The 19,088-nt window shown below is 43.5% G+C and overlaps 1 protein-coding gene across 1 annotated transcript in view; it reads left to right on the top strand.

The window, feature by feature from the left end:
* Positions 1 to 18,565, top strand: part of LOC311151158 (ovostatin-like) — a gene marked incomplete at its 3' end in the record, with an annotated part of 28,928 nt that extends 10,363 nt beyond the window's left edge. Inside the window, exons 14-35 of the mRNA XM_084201392.1 lie at positions 449 to 594; positions 982 to 1,125; positions 1,751 to 1,921; positions 2,489 to 2,609; positions 3,657 to 3,747; positions 4,411 to 4,639; positions 4,849 to 4,975; positions 5,598 to 5,719; positions 6,409 to 6,460; positions 6,798 to 6,881; positions 7,855 to 8,031; positions 8,518 to 8,599; positions 9,485 to 9,641; positions 10,088 to 10,162; positions 11,414 to 11,579; positions 12,138 to 12,358; positions 13,784 to 13,999; positions 14,125 to 14,249; positions 14,443 to 14,533; positions 17,000 to 17,071; positions 17,634 to 17,736; positions 18,513 to 18,565. Coding sequence (XP_084057518.1) covers positions 449 to 594; positions 982 to 1,125; positions 1,751 to 1,921; positions 2,489 to 2,609; positions 3,657 to 3,747; positions 4,411 to 4,639; positions 4,849 to 4,975; positions 5,598 to 5,719; positions 6,409 to 6,460; positions 6,798 to 6,881; positions 7,855 to 8,031; positions 8,518 to 8,599; positions 9,485 to 9,641; positions 10,088 to 10,162; positions 11,414 to 11,579; positions 12,138 to 12,358; positions 13,784 to 13,999; positions 14,125 to 14,249; positions 14,443 to 14,533; positions 17,000 to 17,071; positions 17,634 to 17,736; positions 18,513 to 18,565 — 2,825 coding nt within the window. The remainder of the gene's footprint in view (positions 1 to 448; positions 595 to 981; positions 1,126 to 1,750; positions 1,922 to 2,488; positions 2,610 to 3,656; positions 3,748 to 4,410; positions 4,640 to 4,848; positions 4,976 to 5,597; positions 5,720 to 6,408; positions 6,461 to 6,797; positions 6,882 to 7,854; positions 8,032 to 8,517; positions 8,600 to 9,484; positions 9,642 to 10,087; positions 10,163 to 11,413; positions 11,580 to 12,137; positions 12,359 to 13,783; positions 14,000 to 14,124; positions 14,250 to 14,442; positions 14,534 to 16,999; positions 17,072 to 17,633; positions 17,737 to 18,512) is intronic.
* Between the last annotated feature and the right edge of the window lie 523 nt (positions 18,566 to 19,088).

Genomic DNA, 19,088 nt, shown 5'->3' with positions numbered 1-19,088 from the left:
AGATAGGACTTATTTTATATTTACCATCTTTAGTCTTAAACTTAATTCCCTGTCCATGTACTTGTAGTTTTCATCCATGTAGAGAGGAATTTCCTATTTCTTAGTGTTAAGAGAATTCTCCATTAACTCAGGATATTGTTGTATTTTCTCTGGTGCAGGAGGTTTTCGTTTTCAGACCCAAAGGCAATGTTACACTCCTCTCATAGCAATTGTGCACAGATTTCCATGTTTAACTTCTTCCCAGTGTAGACCTCTCTCTGAAAAGCACCCGGTCTCAGCATCCTCCAATTTGTATCTGTTATCTTGCTGATGGGAGCTGTCCCTCAGCCACTGAGAGATGAGTCTTCCAATATCCAGTTCCCTGGGTTTTAAAGGTGTTTCTAGGTTATGAATAAAATGTGCTCTTGCTGGCTTGTCCTTCCCTGATCCATGTCCCTTCCTTCCACAGCTTCCAGAGGTACATTCTCCATCACACTGACTGTCACTGAGAAGCTGGCCCCCAGTGCCAGATTGCTGCTCTACACAGTGCATCCTCTTGGAGAGATAGTGGCTGACAGCTCCAGGATACGCAGCGATATATGCTTCAAAAACAAGGTAGAAACCTTTGCTTTCTTATGAAGGGATAAATTGGGGTTTGCTGAAAAATGGTCAGGAAATGATCTCAGCAAGAGCCCCGCACTGGGAATGGCATTTAGGAATGGAAAAGGTGCAGGCATGTCTGGGATCATGAGAAGCCGTCCCTGGAACTGGCACATACGGTTCAGGCTCAGACAAAACTCTCCCCACGATGGAGAGGGAAGGGTGTTTAGGGTGGGAGGAGGTTGTGTGAAATTTTGCAAGCTGATCCAGACGGGCCATCTAGCGGCAGGAGCTCTGTCCTACAGAGAACGGTGAGTGCTGATGAAAGGGCACATTCAGATCTCTGTGCCAAATCGATTCACCTAATTTCCGTGGGCTTGTCTTGGATTTGCCAATTTCCAGGTCCAGCTCAAGTTCTCAGAGAAGCAGGGTTTCCCAGGCTCTAAAGTTGGGCTCCACCTGGAAGCTGCTGCCAACTCCTTCTGTGCCCTGCGGGCAATTCAGGGCGTCCTTCTTCAGCCTGGGCAAGAGTTGTCTGCTGAGAGCGTAAGTCACATCCCCAGCCCTGTGTTCTTTTGAGCTAGGAACAGCCCAGGTCCCACCTGTGATGTCTCTGACTGTATTTTTATTTTTCCCTTGGGAACAGACTTCTGTGATTAAAGGAAGGTCTAAGGCAATTGTATGCTTTAAAGACAGAAACTGATAACACAGCACTGCTTTTGGGAAGCATGGCAGTGTAACATATATCCCAAAAATGTGCCTTATGTAAATCCTTGACAGCACGTTTCCTCACTGTGGAATGATTGTGCCAAAATTGCATTTTTACTTAACTTTTACATAATTGCACAATTCACATTGCTCAGATAGCCTTGGGCCCAGAACAGAGGTGTACATGACAGCTATTGTCTTGTAACACTCATCTCCTCTTTGCTTAACTCAAGAGCGTATCTCCATGCTTTCTGCTCAAGTTCACTCCACAAAACCACTGTGGCTCAGGAGGAGGAGGGCACAGCTCAGTCCAAATTGTTTGTTCCTCCCTAGGTAGGCATCGCTAGTTAAGCCCACTGAAGTCTACAGGATTGCTCAGAGACCACCATAAGCTTTGAATATCTGTGATTTTGCACCTGCCTGATACCTTCCTTGTGCTTAAACTGCTCCTTCTCACCTCCAGGTGTACTATCAGCTGCATAGAGGTGATTTATATGGCTATTACTACAATGGGGTCAACCTGGAAGATGACAGGCCACAGGAGTGTACCCCATCCAAAACCATCTTTTCTGATGGCTTGTACTTTGAACCTGTGAATGTCAGCCGTGATGGAGATGTCTACAAGATTTTCAAGGTATATGATCTCTGTGGGAGGCTCTTTAAGTGGGAAGGAATCCAGAAGATTTCATCAGCATTAGCATTCAACTTTCTCAGGTGGTGGTTCTTACTGCTGAGAGAAGGCAGCTGATGCCTGAAACTGCCTAAAGCCCGCAATCACCCCATTTCTGCCGTTTTTTCCTCATCACTTACTCAGGAGCTCTGAAAATCACAGCTAGAAAATCAGTGGGCTGGTGCCCATGGTTCAGTAGACAATACCTAAGCAGGACCGTGGCCTCGGCTCATGACTCCAGGCATTTCTGGTAGAGATCAGTGTCTGTGATGCAGGCCCCTTGATTCCTGATACACTGGCCCTGTACCCTGAGACATGAGGCCAACATCAGACTCATCATCGCTGCTCTTTGCAGAACACGAGGTGTCACTGCTCCGTAAGAAATGCACAGAGGCAGAGCTGCCGCATTCACGGCTGAAAGAACAGGATGAACTGGGAGGAGGGAGGGGAGAAATGAGGAATGATAATCAGTGATATGCACTGGCAGCCAGTGAATGCTCTGAGTGATTTGAGAGATTCTTTCACATTTAGGATATGGGTCTGAAAGTGTTCACCAACTCTGTGCTACGGAAACCAGTTCTGTGCAATGAAGAGAGATCAGAAACGGAAAATTACCCTTATCACTATCAGGACGCCAATCTCAAGGCCTTAGGTAAAAGAAAGTTCATTCTGTATCTCCGGTCTCAGTCCACCTGGTCTTTGAAGCAGTTCCTTGTATAAAAAGACAGCCAGTGTAGTGAGGGGTTTTGGGAAATAGCCCTGTGTGTCCTAGTTTGCATCCTATAATCTCCTCCTGGCAGTCCTTGCAGTAGAATCAGTTTTGTTTCAGGTGCGGGTGCGTATAGAAAAAACAAGGAATACTGTGGTGCTGCTTCTTTTATAAACTGATAGTGGCTTTTCGAGGGTTTTCAGGTCAGAATCTTTCATCAAATCATAATTCAATTAAATATTTAAAAGTCAAGACTTCACACAGCATGTGGCACACTTAGCACACAGTCTCCAAGGCCTTTATAGATCAGCAAAAGTTATGGTTCTCTCTCCATCAAGTCAGATTGCTCAGCAAAAGAGCAAAAGTACCAGTCATAAGTTGCCACAAAGGAAAGTGTTACTCAACATCAGGAAAAAGATCTTCCTCGTGAGAGTTGTAGTACACTAGAAGTGGATCTCCAGGAGGTTTTGGAATCTCCATCCCTGCTGGTTTTCAAAACCGAGCTGCACAAGAAGCAACCCGATCTGACGTTGAAGTTAGTCCTACTTCAAGAAGTTGGACTAGAGAGTTACAGGGGTTGCTCCCAACCTAGATTTTTTTAAATGATTCTGTGATTCTAAGTCGGTGTAAAGCGTTTATAAGCCTTGATGACAGTACTGGCTGCTGGTGCCCATTTGCAAATCAAAGAGAGCAAGTTGTAGAGAATGGGGAACACACTTTTTTAACTGAATGGCAAGACCTTTCAGTATGATATGTCTTGTAAAATAGCTAACATTTCCAGTATTTTCCCACAGGAAAAGAGAATAGATAAGAAATTGTTTCTTCTCATACCTCTTAGAATTTTCCCTGTTATATGGGGGGTGGGAAATCCAAGAATGTTCAAACAGGGTACTTAGTGTTCATTTGTGGTGGTGAAGCATGTCTGACAGAAGATTCTTCTCCCATGATGTCTCTAATGTCTCTATCCTTTAATCATATCCCCACTTCTAGGTGAAGGGGCTATGGCTGCAGGGGGTGGTGGTTTCAGCACTGTTCGGAAATACTTCCCTGAGACCTGGATTTGGGAACTGGTTAACACAGAGTAAGTATGTTTATCTTCACTTCTTTCTTCCTTTTTGAGTTGATTCATTTAGCTAAAATGGACTCTGGGAAGGAGCCGTGGAACATATGTTTGCTTTGTAGGTGTGGGTCTACTTTTCCCATCTTGGTGAATGACAATTGCAGACAAATATTCTGTGCCCTGTCTCCTGTCTTTCTGGTGGGGAGAAATAAATAGGGGGTAAGAGTGAGATAAAAGTATTTTTTAAAGGAGAGAGAAGAAGCTTGTTATTTTTCATCCAATTTTTAATTCAGCAGCAAAAAACTCAGTTTATTTTATTTTCTTTCAGGCTATCACAGCATTTTCAATTATAATATTTCCATCTTAATTATGCCTTCAAATGATGTTCTAGAACATTAATCTAAATTTATTGATTCTAATCGGTGTAGTTGGGCATTCTGGTTTTTCAACAATCGGTATTTCTAAATTTTAAAAGTTGAGTATTTGAGTGCTTTAACTTGTAGTGAGCCAGCACCTTTACTTCAAGCATTATTGCTTTTTTTTTTAATATGTGGAAAGGTATCTTGTAGAAAGTGAGATGAAAACAGAAGTTCTAACTTGAGAAGAAAGCCTGCTTGAGTTTTATAATTTGTCTTGAAAAATTCCTAAGATCATTTCTCATTCTGTGTTTCTTATTCTCTTCAGTTCCAGAGGAGAGGTGGATGTCTCTTACACCATTCCTGACAGCATCACAGAATGGAAAGCCAGTGCTTTCTGTGTGCAGGATGATGCTGGGTTTGGCATCTCTTCCCCTGTTTCCATGACAGCATTCCAACCGTTCTTTGTGGACCTCACCCTGCCATACTCGGTCACTCGAGGGGAAAAATTTAACTTAATAGCCAATGTTTTCAACTACCTCAATAAGTGTGTCCAGGTATGTCAAGGTCCCTTTTACTTCCTGTGTGGTTTGCTTATTTCCCAGAGATATTTTTGCTCTTGAAGGAGGAACCTCAGCAGAGGGTGTGGGTCCTGTGCTGTGCAAAGCACCATAAATACTAATGCAGCAGCCTCCTTTGCTCTGCAGCCTGATTTTAAGGTCATTCTCTTTCATTTGTCATCTTGCTCCTTCTTTCTTTGTCCCAGATCAGTGCAGTTCTGGCACAGTCAAGAGACTATGAGGCAGAGATTCTTTCATCAGGGGGCAACACAGCAACAGTGTGTGCCAATGAAAGAAAAACATATATTTGGGCTGTTAGCCCCCAAAAACTGGGTAAGTTTGTCTTTTTATCACCTTGGTATATCCCCATTTGATCTTTCTGCTCCCACCCTTTAGGGCAGCATCAATAATCCACAAGCAGGCATTTCTGAGCAGCTCCATTAATTGCTAATAAATTTGCTAATAATTTTGGACTAGATTCTCCATGGGCAATAAGGACACTGCTCCTTCCCAGTTTTGTAGCTGTGTTAATCCACACTGCCTTCAAGTCCACATTGTCTTTTTTTTAAAAGCAGTTGCTAATTACTTACATGTGTAAGTGCTCCAAAAGTTGAAATATGAATAAAGGCAGAAGAGCTATAATTAAACAACTGCCACACTGCCCTAGGCCAGAGAAAACTCAGTACAAAGCTGAGAAGAGGTGGAAATTGGTAGTGAATGTCTGGTTTTTGGCCAGGATGACCTCTCTTTCATTCGTCATACCAGGACCCCGGGCAAGCACTCCTTTCCACTAATGAACTGGTAGGGAATCTTGATGAAATTTGGTTATACTGAGCTGTCTTTAGAGAAAATGCATTTCTGGGCAGTTCATCCACATAGAAGAGGCAGTCAAAGCTAGGGGTAGTTGTATACATTGAAAATAACTTCATTTTCTTGGCTGTGGTTGTCTTTCCAGGTGAGGTGAAATTTGTGATTACTGCTGAGGCCCAACTGAACACCAGAGGTGCTGGAAACAGCACATCTCCAGAAGAGAACACCCTTTACAGGGACACCTTGTTTCAAACCCTACTTGTGGAGGTATGGCTGGAAATCTGCAGGTGCTTTCTGCCTGGTGGAAACTGGAATTCCTGGGGCTGGGGGTTAGAGGCTGTTAGGAGGGAGGGAGGGAGGGAGGGAGGGAGGGAGGGAGGGAGGGAGGGAGGGAGGGAGGGAGGGAGGGAGGGAGGGAGGGAGGGAGGGAGTAGAGTACCTGTGTACAGGCTTCTCCATATCAGAATAAGAGTGAAAATCATGGTGGCCCCAGTATCCACTGTCCTCTTCCCACTGGCTCCTTCTTGGGACCCTGAGCACATGTCCTGACGGCCCATGGAACCAGAAGGGAGGAGATTCTGTACCTTACCTTAAAGAACCTTTAGCACATGACTGGAATACGAAGGAGGAGGGTGGAGGAAAGATATAAGAGGGAAAGGGTTTATCTTGAGCATCATAAAGCAACAGCTACATAGGATTAATTGGACAGAAGCTAGAAATACCTATTTTTTAAACTGCTTTTTGAGTAGGAAAGTGCTCTGGGAAGGATCTTGGGCAAGAGAGGGAGCCATGGACCAAGAGATATTCTAGTGCAGCTAGGGTAGGACTGGGTACAAGAGGTGCATGGTCTGCATTGCCATATTCACAAACTGTCTTGCACTGCTAAATGTCATGGTTTCATGGTGATGCTCTGCACTTTTCTTTCTCTTCCTGACCACTTCATTGCAATCAAACAGCCTGAAGGTATTAAAAAGGAGTTGACTCAGAGCTCCCTCATCTGTGCAAAAGGTAAGAAAAGTTCATTCATTCATTCATTCATTCATTCATTCATTCATTCATTCATTCATTCATTCATTCCAGGGAGTTAAGTGGAACTGCTTCACTGTCTTGTACATCTTGTCCTACAAAGCCAGAGACCCTTCCAGGGGAGGAAAGAGCTATTCATGATGTCCTAGGGTGACTAGGACACAGGTCAGGGTGCTAGGTCAGGATTTTCATATACCTTTGGCTCGTTGGGCAAGCCTCTGCAGCATTTTCCTTACCCAAACTGAGGACTATAACAGTCAAGACTTCTGTAAAAACCCCCATAATTTTAACAAGTCTTCTTTTCACATTTTCTCATCAGGCGAAATGATTTCTGAACAAGTGTCTCTCAGCTTGCCAAGAAACCTAGTGCAGGGATCAGCCAGAGCTTATTTTTCTGTCATTGGTAAGTTCAAGTATTAAACTGAATGCAAAATGGTGTTTCTCTTGTGCTGCACCAAGTGCCATCATGTATTCACAAACAAACCTTATGTAAAGCTGAAGAAATAATTATTCCTGACTTTAGAAGGTAAATTTTCTACTTTGCAAAGTGGCAGTGGGAGGCAAAATTTGCTCGCAATTCTCTCATATCAAGAAGGGACGAAGTGGTCCAATAATTTCCATTTATATTGCATTTCAGATTATACTGCATTAGCATATCCAGCTCAGTGTAGTAAAACAGCTGATTCAAATGAAAAGTAGCATAAGGCAGACTTCTTTGAAACAAATTATCTTAATTTCTTGGAAAGAAATCTACAGAACTTTGCTGACTGCATAATTTCAAATTTATCATTTTGCATAATGAAAAACATTTGTAAGTCAATAAGTTCCCATAGAATAAAAGTTTCAGGTCCCAATCGACTCTGCTAATCTGAAAGTCATTCGTAAGGCTTGAGGGTTCTCTTCAGTGAAATGTTTTTGAGGTTCTGAACTCAGACTGTTTTCTAAGCACAGTTGGTTTGGGTGCCCATGTCTGTGTGATGCTGTGCAGTTGCAGCCTCTGCAGCCTGCCAGCGTCCTACCCCACACAACACGTTCACAAGTGCATGCAAAAACAGGAGGCAGGTTGTAAAGGGCAGGGAAATCTAACCCTTCCAAGGATTCTTAGCTGTTTCTCAGAAGCCATGACAGCCAGTAGTGGTGCTCATTTTTTTCTGTCAAATTCTCAGTTTCTCCCAGGTGTCCATCATCCAGATAAGAAATGGAAAATGGGGACGGTTTGGCACTTTTCTTCTATGATGTGTCTTTGGTTACTATGATTGCTCTAAATTAGTCATTGCCCTTGGCTTCATAATAAGAAAGTAGAGAGTGATGTATAATGCTATGTAATAAAAGCATGTCTGAACTGGGCTGACTTCTTTACATTTTTCACTCTTCAGGAGACATTTTGGGCACAGCCTTGCGGAACATGGACAACCTCCTCCATATGCCTTATGGCTGTGGAGAACAGAACATGGCCTTGTTCACACCCGTCATCTATGCCTTGGATTATCTGAATAAAACAGGGCAGCTGACTGAAGAGATTAGAGTCAGGGGTACTAGTTATTTATCCACAGGTAAGAGGTTTTCAGATTCTTCCATCTTCTTCCCCAGGGAAATGCTCACAGGACCAAGCCTGACAGGGTTTAAGAAGCATTTGGACAATGCTATCAGGCAGATGGTGGGATTTTAGGGGTTCTTTGCATGGTTAAGAGGGGGACTTGATGACCATTGTTGGTCCCTTCCAACTCAGAATAAACCATGGTTCCGTGCTCTAGTATTGTGATTTTTTGCCTCGAACTCTTCAGCCCTACATGGTGAGCACTGATCTCTGAATTCCAGTACCACAATAACTGCACAGGAGCAGGCAATGAGAGCACCCCAAAAGCAGCATGCCATTTTTCCAGGAGCAAAAGCAGCTGGAATTCATAGTGGCTGGCATTATTTGCCAGACACACATTACCTGACACCAAATCCAAAAGTCTTACTGCTTCACTTCAACAAACAGCAGAACAAATCCTCTTCTGGGATTAGAAAATATGTCTTCTTCATTGTGTTTTCAGGCTACCAGAAACAGCTATCATACAAACACAGGGATGGATCCTACAGCTCCTTTGGGTTACGAGATAGAGAAGGGAGTGTGTGGTAAGTGATGTTCTATTTCCCTAGCACAGGATCTTTAGGCTTTGAAAAAAGATCCAAGTATGCAGTGATTCTTATTTTTTATAGACTAAGTGTATATAGTTCAATTAATTTGAATCTCCTAGTAAAGGAGAAATTAATAACTGGAGAGTGGGGAACCAAAGGTTGGTATGATGGTTGGGAGCTGGAGTACATAATGTTCAACAGGAAACTAAGGGATCTGGCTTTGTTTAGCTTGTAGAAGAAGAAAATAATGGGAGACCTGGATAAACTGTTCTGCTGCCTAGATGGGGAGTGTGAAAATACAGTCAGACTCTTGTTGGAGCTGCACAGAGTGAGGACAAGAGTTTGTCCTTACTCAAGTTGCTACAGAGACAACTCCAGGTGGGGAGAAGGAATAAAAATCTTCCCCAGGAAAAGGCTGTAGCACTGAGATAAATGCCCAGAGAAGATGTGGATATCTCTATCTCTAGAGACTTTCACATGACTGGACAAAAGACTGAGCAGCCTGACACATCTCTGAAGTTGGCCTTAGTTTAAGCAGGTGGTTGAACAGGAGACTTCCAAACATCCCTTCCAACTTGATTTGCTTCATAATTCAATTAACTAAGACTAGAAATGGCTAACATCAGTCACTAACCTGTGTCTATGCTTTACCACTGCTCTAAAAGAATGGTTTCAGCACAGTAATGCAGACATATCAGGTCAATTTTTAGTATCAGGATTTTATGTATTTTATTTACTTAAAACTGATAAAACGCTTTCTTCTTTTACCTCAAACATTATGAAGTTCTTTTTACATAATTTTCCATGCACATCCTGTGCACTGGTAAATGTGCTTGGTCGTGTTCACACTATACCTGCCTTCTGTTTCTGGATCACCTGCAGGCTCACTGCCTTCGTGTACAAGTCCCTGGAGCAAGCCAGACGCTACATCTACATTGATGACAACGTCCAGTCCCAGACTTTGATCTGGCTGGCTAGCAAGCAGAAGTCAGATGGCTGCTTTGAAAATGCTGGATCACATTTCAACAATGCTTTGAAGGTATAGCCACAAACTTCCAGTCCTTCTGTCTGGATTTATTTGGATAAGACACAAACTTACTCTTCCCCTCAGCCTTACTCTTCTTGGTGGTGTTATCTCGTGTCTCTCCTACACAAGCAGGGCATGATTCTTACGTATGCTCTTTATGATGAGGTAAAAACAAGTAGAACTTTCTAAGTCCCAGGTTTTATTTTCCACCACTGCATCTTGTGCTCAGCCACAAGCTATTTTCTTCTTTATTACACACATATGAAAGCCAAGAAGATGCAGTCAATTTCTTTGGCTTTATTCTCTGTGAACTTGATCTTTCTTGTTCCTGTGCACACAGGGAGACAGAAATTACTGCTGATCTCAAATCTAACTGATACGTGAACTATGAATTAATTCATATGTTGTTTATTTCTAGGACATTCGTCCTAACCAGTTCTTTGCCTGTTTTTCATCAGGGTGGAGAAGAAGCTGAATACTCCCTCACAGCCTATGTTGTGGCATCATTGCTGGAGGCTGGACACTCTGCTGCAGTAGGTTTTTGGTGCTGTTAGCCCAGTCAAACTGCTTAAGTCACAGTCCTCACATCAGCTTTCCTTTACAATGAGGAACTCAAACATTGTTTGTAGGACAGTAGTTGACTGTAGACAGTTGTTTTCAGAACCCTGCAGTCTCCTGCAAGTATCTAACGTGTTTACAATTCAGCTTGAAACACCCCTGAGGAATCCAGCTGGTTTAGACAATGGTAGTCTAAGTAGGTGCAAAATCCAGACTGAATTTGCCCACTCCATCCAAAATCCACTTTGGAATTTTCTCTGAATTTGCCCAGTCCAAAGTTCAAGCTATCTAAATCTTCGGTCTACAAACTCACTTTGCACGTTTGGTTCCAATGCCCTTTTCCCTGTGGAAATCTTAATAATGGAAGGAAACTATGAGCTCCTGGTTGTAGTGCTAGGCATTGGGAAATGAGAGCCAAGTTCTGTTCTCTGTAATATATTTCCTCCATATCCTTGTCACCTTGTGTTTATGCCGACTTTGCTCTTTATGTAATGGGGAAGAGGAGAATTGTTCCAAATCTGGCAAACACGCTCTAGACGTGTGATTTTTTGAACATCCCTCACACACTGCTGTATCAGCCATCATCAAGGTACACAAGACCAAGAGGATGAAAACATTGTGCAGAATCAAACAGTTCTATAGCAACATGAATTTAGTTTCCAATATCTTTGTAAGCAGCTCCAAAACCTTGTGTCATGTGTTTAAGTGAAACTGCAGAGACCTGACATGGTTAGTAGTGTGCTGGTGATGTCTTGAGAGGAAGAAGAGTTCACAGAGATAATCAATAAGGCTAAGAGGTCTGAAGAGTTACCTTGGTAGCTATATCTAGCAAACAAGCAATATCCATTTGAGAGAGCCTGCTTAATCATGAGGTCTCAGTGCACTTTACATAGTTCTGTAAAAATGATCCACATTTTATTGCTAAAGCAACCAAGGCACAATGGTTTCTCTTTAATAGGCTCATCTCAGGAGTCAGGAAGAAAAACAGTGCTCTCTTATTTTGGCCATGCTGCCTCTAAATAAATTTAGAAAGCAGGCAGCATGACTGGAAGGGCATTTTTTTACAGGATACACTCTCTAGGCCCTTAAACATGCCATGGATCATGTATATTTCTAGCATGAAGAGTCAGAGGTTGCAGCTTAAGCAATGATGGAGGTATTTAGAAAGTATAGTGTGGAGGCACAAATCCAAGTACCTGACGCCCCACTGTGTTTTGCATTACCAGCATCCCGTCGTTCGGAGCGGCATGAACTGTTTGGAGACTGCATTTAACAGGGGGATCCACAACCTGTACAACCAGGCCCTCCTTGCCTATGTTTATGGCTTATCTGGCAGAGAGGAAAGACGCCAGCTCTTCCTTGAGCAGCTGGACAGGGTGGCTGTCAGGGCTGGTAAGTGCAGCGTGGCCATGGCAGAGGCAGTGAGGCAGTGCAGCTGGTGGAACGGCCTGTTGGACCATCTGAGCTGTTCTGATGCACACTTTTGTCAGGAATGCTCTCCCTTCCCTTGCCTTTCGTGCCTGCTGTGCTGCTGAATTTATCTCTTGGAGTTTTTCTGTCTGTCTCTTTTGGCTTCACAGAAGTTTGAACTGTGGCCTGATCTATGAAATTTTGAAATAATTTAGGGGGAGAGAGAGCCCCCTGCATGTCTCAGCCCAAGGTATTGAAAGATTGTACCTAATTTTTCAATTCGTTTCCTCTTGGAATGATGAGCAAACTCCCTTGACTATGTCATGTGCTCCTGTTTGCAACTACCTTAGCATACTTCTACCACACTGCTTTCACTTCAATCCCTCTTTGTCTTACACAGCCTGCTTTTATTAATTCCCTTTCTATCCCTTTCTGTTTTCTTTTCCAACTTGGTAGTAAAACTTACCCAGTTCAGGACACCAAGACCTCAAAACACTTGTTTTTTTCCATGCTTTTTACACCCCACTTCTCTGTTTTCAGGTGGATCTGTTTACTGGCAGAGAGAAAACAAGCCAGCAGCAGAACGTTTCTCTGACTTCTATTCCCGTGCCCCTTCTGCTGAGATTGAAATGACCAGCTATGTGCTCCTGGCTCTGCTCAACAGAACCAAACTCACTCCAGAAGACTTATCTTACATTTCCCGTGTTGTGTACTGGCTTATCAAACAACAGAACCCATATGGTGGCTTTTCCTCCAGCCAGGTAACAACTGGGTGTGGTAAAAAGAAAGCGTCTTGAAGCAGTACAGTCTGCAAGCTGAATCTTGGGAAATGATGGGAAATCTTTCTGACTGCATATGGATTAGAGTAATACTGGATAACTGGTGCTTTCATGGGTTGCCTTGTCAAAGGCTCACCATGATCTGTGTAGCTTTACACATGATTTGGTTTTAAGCAGTGAGAATTTACCTGAATTCCAGGTTAGCCATGGACAGCAGTCACATTTTCCCAGGTCTAATTCAAATCAGTTGCTCCAGATTGTGTCAGGCTGGAAGGGATCACAGGGGGTCATTTGGTCCAACCTCCCTGCTCAAGCAGGGTCATCCTAGAGCACATAGTGTCCAGACAGCTCTTGAACATCTCCAGTGAGGGAGATTCCACAACCTCTCTGGTCAGTCTGTCCCCGTGCTCAGTCACCTGCACAGTGAAGAAATTCTTCCTCATGTTCAGGTGGAATTTCCTGTGCTTCAGTTTCTGCCCATTGTCTTCTTCTATCGTTTAGCACCAGCAAGAAGAGCCTGGATCCATCCTCTGGACACCCTCCCTTAAGATATTGTGAGATCCCCTCTCAGTTGTCTCTTCTCGAGGCTGAGCAGGCCCAGTTCTGTCAGCCTTTGTAAGAGACGATCCAGTCCCTTAATCATTCCTGTCACGATGCTCCTCTGGACCCTCTCCAGGAGCTGCATGTCTCTGCTGTACTGAGGAGCCCAGACTGGACACAGCACTCCAGATACACCTCCCTAGGGCTGAGTGGAGGGGCAGGATCAGCCCCCTCCACCCAAAGCCCTTCCTAATGCACCACAGATGGACTTACAGGTCACCCGAGCACAGTGGTGGCTCAGGAACAGCTTTCTGTCCACTAGGACGAGTTCTACAAGAACTTGTGTTTTGTCTCCCTGGCTCTTTGCAAAGCCCCCCTGTGGCTGTGTTCGCAGGGGTCTCAGGATGAGGGAAGAGACGAGAAAGTTGACCCCATGTTCAGAAGGCTGATTTATTATTTTATGATATATATTATATTAAAAACTATACTAAAAGAATAGAAGAAAGATTTCATCAGAAGGCTTAGCTAAGAATAGAAAAGGAATGAATGACAAAGGTTTGTCTCTGACCCAGTCTGGGCAGCTGGACTGTGACTGGCCATTAATTAGAAACAACCACACGAGACCAGTCACAGATCCACCTGTTACATTCCACAGCAGCAAACAATCATTGTTTACACTTTGTTCCTGAGGCCTCTCAGCTTCTCAAGAGGAAAAATCCTAAGGAAAGGATTTTTCATCAAATATCATGGCTACACCCCCCTGCATTCACAAGTACTGACAAGGTGTCAGGGAAACAGGAGCTGCACAAACCTCACACACCATCTTACACCTGGGTATCTAACTGGGGGTCGTGTTATTCTTTTCAGGACACTGTGGTTGCTCTCCAGGCTTTAGCCCAGTATGCATATCTCACCTTCTCCAAAAAAAATCTTAATACAGTCCAAGTCCACTTCATGGAGACCCCCAGTAAGATTTTCCAGGTGAATGACGAGAACCGCTTCTTACTGCAGCAGGCGTCCTTACCCACTCTTCCAGGGAGTTACAGCGTGGAGGTGAATGGCACTGGCTGTGTCTATCTGCAGGTAAGCCAGCTGGGAAGTCTGCTCTGAACCACCCTCTGGGAACTGAGCAGGGGGCTCTCCATGCTTTATTCCTCTACGTATGTCATGCTCTCCTGTCACCATCCCACACTTTCTGTCTCTTTCAGACCACCCTGAGATACAACATCCATTTGCCAAAAAAAGCTGCAGGATTCTCTCTGTCCGTAAGGACAGCAAATGTGTCTTGCACAGGCAACTATCCACCAAAGTTTGACCTTGTCCTCTCTGCCAGGTAACTTCCTTTTACTGACCTACCCCCTTGCATTCACAGTTGGTAAAGCATCCAAGAAAGGATCTAAGTACGAGCAGTTTACTGCTGCTCCGCAGCTGTAGGAAGAAAAGCGGGATTACTGGGAGCTAAAAGTGTCATTCTCTGGTCTCCTTTCCATTTGCAGACCAGACTAACAGAGCTTCTCTCATTTTAGTTACACAGGAAACCGCAACGTCTCCAACATGGCTATCATTGATGTGAAAATGCTCTCAGGATATGTTCCTGAAGAATCTTCCCTGAAAAAGGTAAAAAATGGGACCAATGTGAATGATAAAGCGTAAGAAGGTAGGAAGTTGATAAACAGAGTCTCTGATAAGCAAATTTGAGCCCATGGTACTACTGTAAAATCCCTGGGATAGCCATTTCTCACATACTCTGGGCTTCAAATTTGTAGCTGTTTATGTGTTGAAGACAAATTGGTTAGGAGTTGCCAAATCCAGGAGATTAGCCCAGGAGAGCTGAGACTTCATATCCCCAGGTCCAACCAACAGCAAAGTTCAGTGTGTATTCCCAATAGGCAGACATACACACTGCACATATATAGCCATATATACATCATATATGTGCCACACAGATCAGCAGAGAGGAAAGACAGCACTTCCACAAACACAGATAGCACAAATGGCCTTATCTTCTTCCCTTTTTCTGCCTCAGCAGATTAAAATCTCATTTGTGGAACAGAGAAATAAATAAATACATAAACATGCACAAGCACATATATACATGCAGATACACAATGTGGTGGCTCCTCGTGGTAGCTGGCCTCAGGCACTCAGTCTGCCCAGCAGCTGCCCCTGGACACTTGCTCTGGTGAGTTGCTGGCACCTGGACTTGTGCCTCCTTCAAAGCCTGACCCCCACTTCAGCGCCTGGAGCTGAGGTCCCCATCACCCTGCATGCATGGTGAGGGCCTCTATAAGCATTCTTAAACATGCAGCAGGTGAGCTGGGCTCCTCTGGTCTCACAGTGATGTCAAACAGACACATACAGACATGCAAATAAGTCTCCTCTAGCTGCTCCAGACCGATGTCCATCTCCAATACTGTATGGTTTCTCCAGGAATAGGCTCGGACACTCTGGTGCCTTTGGTAGCTGTCTGGGATCCTCTGGTGTCTCCAGCATTTGGGTCAGGTTTCTGCCTGACTCAGTAGCTGGCTGCTGTTCCAGTTTATCTCTGGTGAGCACCTGCTGACACACATACCCCTGTCACTACCAGCCTGAAGTCTGGTGTCTCAGGATGCTGGCACCCCAGGAACACTGTCCCTGTGATCTCTGATCCTCTCTTCAGGGACTTGCACTCCCTGCACACACGTTCACATGGAATAGAGAACCTTTCACCCTGGAAAATTGCCAGGAAAGAGATTACTAAGAAGGCAGGAGAGGCTGTGCTGACCAGGTGCAGGGCAGACAAGTGTGCTGACCACCAACCTCTTCATGTGCAACTGGACTCTTTTATCTCATTTTCCACCCTTTTCCCTTCCAATTGGATTTTATCCCTCTCTTTGTTACTTCTGGTTCTTCCCCTAAACACCCCAAAAAACTCTTTCTTGAGTCCCAGCATCCCACACTGAGCCCCGTGGTCTGTAGGCAGCCTTCCCCTTCAGCCTGCAAGGTGACACCAGGATATTCTGCTGCTGGCTCCCCTGGTGGCTCTCACACTCTGCCTAGGGGCTGGTCACTGCCCTGTGGCAGCCCCAAGGGGGAGAGGCTCAGAGTGCTCCAGGGCTCTGCTCAGGGTGCTGGGGTTTCCCTGTGCTCCTGAGCGTCTGTGTGCACGAGTCTGTAGTCACAAATATAGAAATGTAAATACTAAATGCAGAAATACTGAATGTAGAAATACTTCTGCCCTAGTTAAATTGCTTTAATTGGCATTTTGCATTATTATCCCTTTGACAAGGGTTATTTCTTCCTCTACAGTACAGTTTAACAAACAACAAAAAAAGGAGATCCTTTTTTGGTCCTCCTTCTTTACTATCCAGAAATTTGATTGTCATGATGACAATTCTGGGGACAACACTGATAAGCACCTCATTTAGGTTCCTAATACAATTTAGGTTCACATTAGATGAGTTACCTTCAAGTCATGAGCTGTAATTTTCAAGCAGATATAAAGAAGAATTAAATTCTTGGTAGAGTCTGTCTTTGTGTATTTATATCATTCAGCATTCAGGCCTGAATTTTTTTTTGGCTAGAACTATGTGAAATTAATACATTTTCTTTGGAAGATTTTTTCTGTTGAGACGCTATTCTGCTTGGCATCCTACTCCTCTTCATATACACTTGGGGAAAAATAGCTGTTTTTTAAAGTTTAGCATATTTTAGGTTTGTGTATTTTGATATTAAAATAATTTTTTTCTCATTCTTTTCTTAATGTTTTTAAACCTTTATTCAAAACATACAATGTTCTAGCAAGTGAGTCAGCTTGAGCTGCAGAAATTAGTTGTAAATTCTCTTTGAAATGAGAGAGTTCTTATGTGGATGATGAAAGTCACAAATACCAAAGCTGGCGGATGGAACTGCTCACCGCTGTGACTGGTCTGCGCGCATTTGGTTATAAAAACACTCCGCCTGCATTTCTTTTTTTGGCGACTAGATGGCGGGGTGGCATAAAAGGAGCACGGCAGCCGCTTTAATCGCATTTTGCTGTGGAATATGTAAGTCTCCGTGGCGAGTCCCCCGTGCTAACCTTGCTGTGTTTTGCCTTATTTAAAGCTTCGGTTCGAGAATTCCGTTGTGGATCGTGTAGACGTCAAGAACAACCACATACTCTTCTACCTTCAGAAGGTAAGTGTGGGAGGTTTCCCTTCAGTTTAATAAAACTGGAAGTTTAAAACAGGCTCCCAGATAAAAGAAAAATCTTATTAATAGCATATTAACAATACCCGTGCCTTAAAGATGTAAAGGTAATTCACTCAATCCAGCATCACAGGGGATAATGGAGACATTGTGATCAGAGTAATTAAAGGGAGAAAAGTAGGGAGAAGATTCTTAGGGGTACTGAAGGTGATTTTTGCTGGGTAAAAGCAAGGAAAGAAATCAACAGCAATTTTCTATTACAGGATGAATACTGATGTGCTGAAAACCCCACTAGCAGGAAGTTAGGTTGGGGTAATTGGCAATGGAAATAGGAGGAGGAGAAAAGAAAAGAGCACACAATTTTAGCAGCAAAACATATTTAGCAACAGCTTTTAAACAATTATCTGATTTAACATCAAGTTTAACATCAACAAACTGGAGGGAATAGCACATTGTCACGCAGTCTGATTCAGAAACAAATCTGTTCAGCCTTAGCCTCGGGGATAGTTATGAAAAGTCCTGATGCATCTTCTTGTCTTGCCATTTCCAGGTCTCCCAGAAGGAAATCAGCTTCTCCTTCGGTGTGGAGCAAAGCCTGCCTGTCTCAGACATCAAACCCGTGCCTGTGCATATATATGATTACTATGAAACAGGTAGGTGACCCAGCAGGCCCTGTAAAACCTGTGACAAAGGAGGGACAAGGAGAGACCCCCTTAGCAATTCTGCTGGTTTTGATTACCAGACTGCAAAGGTTTTGCAGAGCATTAAACAGCTCCTGCCCTCCCGTGTTTACATTTCTTGCTTCATTTCAACATAAAGCAGATAAGAAAGTGATACATGAGAGCTTCTTTCTTAAAAAACTCATGCAAAAAGACATGTGGTTCCACTTTCTTTCAACAGTTTGGACATGATGGTTAAAATCAATAGCTCAAAGGCAGCAGTGTTCCTGGCTTCCCTGAACTGCAATAGCGAATTTTTTTACTTAGTATCGTCATTGTAGGCTGCATCAAAAAGATCTTCCTTGGTGGAATTTATATACTTAAGTAGGAATGACAGTCCCACTTAACAAAAGAGGAATTTAAGTAACTAGAACTAGAAAAATAAGTGCCTGGCCACCTTTCCTGAACTGAATCCTAGCAGATTAGCAGCAGCAGCAGGCAGAGCATTGACCCTGGAGTGCATTTTCGGCCACCTGATCCACATCTTGCATGGTGACAGCAATGCTGTGTCCTGACAAACATGGTCAGAGTGCCCTGGTCTCTGACTATGCAGCCCTGCAGCTGGGTGCCTTGACAACTGGGAGTCTACCACAAAATTTATCAAATGTCTTCTCTTTTGTGGCATGCTAATGGCAGATGCGGATAGACTGGGGTCAGAATGATTTCTCACTCTCATATAAATAAATGTCTTCTTCCTTTCTTCTTTCCAGATGAATATGCCCTTTCAGAGTACAACACTCCCTGCTCCCAATCTTCCAACTGAAATCAGATGTATGTCAGAGGAGGTAATGATTCAGAAAATATCAGGCAAGCAGCTGTAGAACAAGAAGAGGCTAAGAGACTTGTTTTTTTTCTGGGAACAGAATGAAAAACATGTAGAATAATGAGGAATAAGCAAATCCCATATTGCTGCAGATCAGAATGACCCATTCTGGCCCACACTTCAAAAAGAACTGGGGTCAGTGTGGATTAGAAACTGCTTTAAATAAAATGCTTTTCCTGACAAGGGAGATACTGTGCAATTGTTGACTCTGACCATCTTGTTTTGAAACTTATGACATATTCCAGTGGGAGATTTGTGTAAAGGTACTCATTTGAAATGTGTGTTCTGGGCCATAGGTTCCTCTTAAGAAATCCTAATCTTGGAGAATAATGTGCTGCTGCTTCTGTAGTTTTTACTTGTTTTGGTCTTTCCATTATCCAGAAGGAAAATCCTGAAGAAATTACTTTGATCCTCAGCTTTTTCAGCAATCGAACTGAATCACCTACAGATGACAGCAGTCGAA

Source organism: Fringilla coelebs (genome assembly GCF_963513975.1).
Source record: "Fringilla coelebs genome assembly, chromosome: 2".
Classification (NCBI taxonomy): Eukaryota; Metazoa; Chordata; class Aves; order Passeriformes; family Fringillidae; genus Fringilla; species Fringilla coelebs.
Note: the sequence above shows the minus strand (reverse complement) of the source record. Positions and strands in the feature narration are given on the sequence as shown.